We start from the raw sequence: 1,275 nt of genomic DNA, 5'->3' as shown, positions 1-1,275 counted from the left end.
AGGAATGCACCCAAGGTGGCCAAAGGCGTGCGTCGTGTGGGAAGATGGGCAGAGGAGACACCAGAGCCTGACCCCAGGAAAGCCAGGCGCTATGCATTGGTCAGGGAGGAAAGCCAGGAGCCTCAGGCACCTGCCCCACCTCCTCCACTTCCTACTAACCCCTGAGTAGCTTCAGTTGTGGGTTAACGCCCAACACCCAGCTCCAGCACGATTTGAGACTTCTCCATTAGAGTGGAAAGGATTGTTCTGGGTCACTTGGGATGTCCCCGAGTGGAGGCTGATAGAGAGCCAGTGAAATGCCACAAATCATACTGAGAAAGAGACATTTCTGGCCAACAGCGTCTTTCCTAAGAGGAAGGTGTGTGCTACTGGGGGCATGACCTCCCAAAGTATCGTGACTTCTTCGCAAGGAGACAGATTCTGCAAGCAGGTATTTTTAAACACTGAAGAATAAACAGGGCCAGGACACGCTGGCCTCCTCCATTCTCTGGAAGTGGCTGGTCATGCGGCTCAGGAGCTTCTCGAATAAGGTATTTGTTATAGAACTCACTGAATGTTCGGATGGCCGGTCCCCAGCTCCTGGCAGGATATATTTTAACTATGAACAACCGTACACAATATGAATGTATTGTTACTAATTCAGGCCACCGGAAAGGGCATTTCTACCTAGTCAGATTCACAGCAAAAAGCTTTTTGTGTTACAAAAGCTCAAGATCAAACATTTTCTCCAACAGTGTAGCACCTGCTGAGATCCCTGATGGAAAAAGCCTCTTGGTGGAGTCCAGCTGCCACTTTAAACCCGACAGTGGTTCGTGCCGACTTAGCTCATTTTCCCTAACGGGTTTCACCCAGGGTCTGCTTCCAACTGTTTACTGTCACTGACAACGCTGGAAGGCATCTGGAAAGTAGAACCCTCTGCAGCAGTGCGGGTCCTTCAAGTCAAGCCTCGTGCTTCCTGGCTGCCTCCCTGGAGCAGCGCCCTTCTGTTTATTCACACTACAATCAGAGCTAAGTTGAATCCCTGGCCTTGGAGGGAAACTACATTTCCAGAGTCATATTAGATTAAAGGTAGTAGGTGACAAAACTGTTCGTTTGAAACAAGCATTTTGAAATTTGAATTGCAGGCTGTAGTGTCTATAAGATTCTTCCTCTTTAGTCTTTCTTCTGATTTGTTGTGATTTTTGTAGAAGGGTCTCTTGACAGTATGTGTAGAAACCTGAGTATTTCGGCCATTATTTTTGAGACATTTGTGAATTGTGACCTTCCCATGAATAT

General features: G+C 47.7%; 1 protein-coding gene across 1 annotated transcript in view; it reads left to right on the top strand.

Moving 5' to 3' along the window:
- Positions 1–1,275, top strand: part of LRRC10 (leucine rich repeat containing 10) — a 2,022-nt gene extending 747 nt beyond the window's left edge. The window contains 1 exon segment of the mRNA XM_006172300.1: positions 1–1,275. This exon segment is cut by the window's left edge and continues 9 nt beyond it. Within this exon segment, the coding sequence (XP_006172362.1) occupies positions 1–165 (165 nt within the window). The 3' untranslated portion in view covers positions 166–1,275.

Source organism: Tupaia chinensis, unplaced genomic scaffold, assembly GCF_000334495.1.
Source record: "Tupaia chinensis unplaced genomic scaffold, TupChi_1.0 Scaffold000168_1, whole genome shotgun sequence".
Taxonomy (NCBI): domain Eukaryota; kingdom Metazoa; phylum Chordata; class Mammalia; order Scandentia; family Tupaiidae; genus Tupaia; species Tupaia belangeri.
The sequence above is the reverse complement of the archived record's forward strand: the minus strand, read 5'-3'. Positions and strand labels throughout refer to the sequence as shown.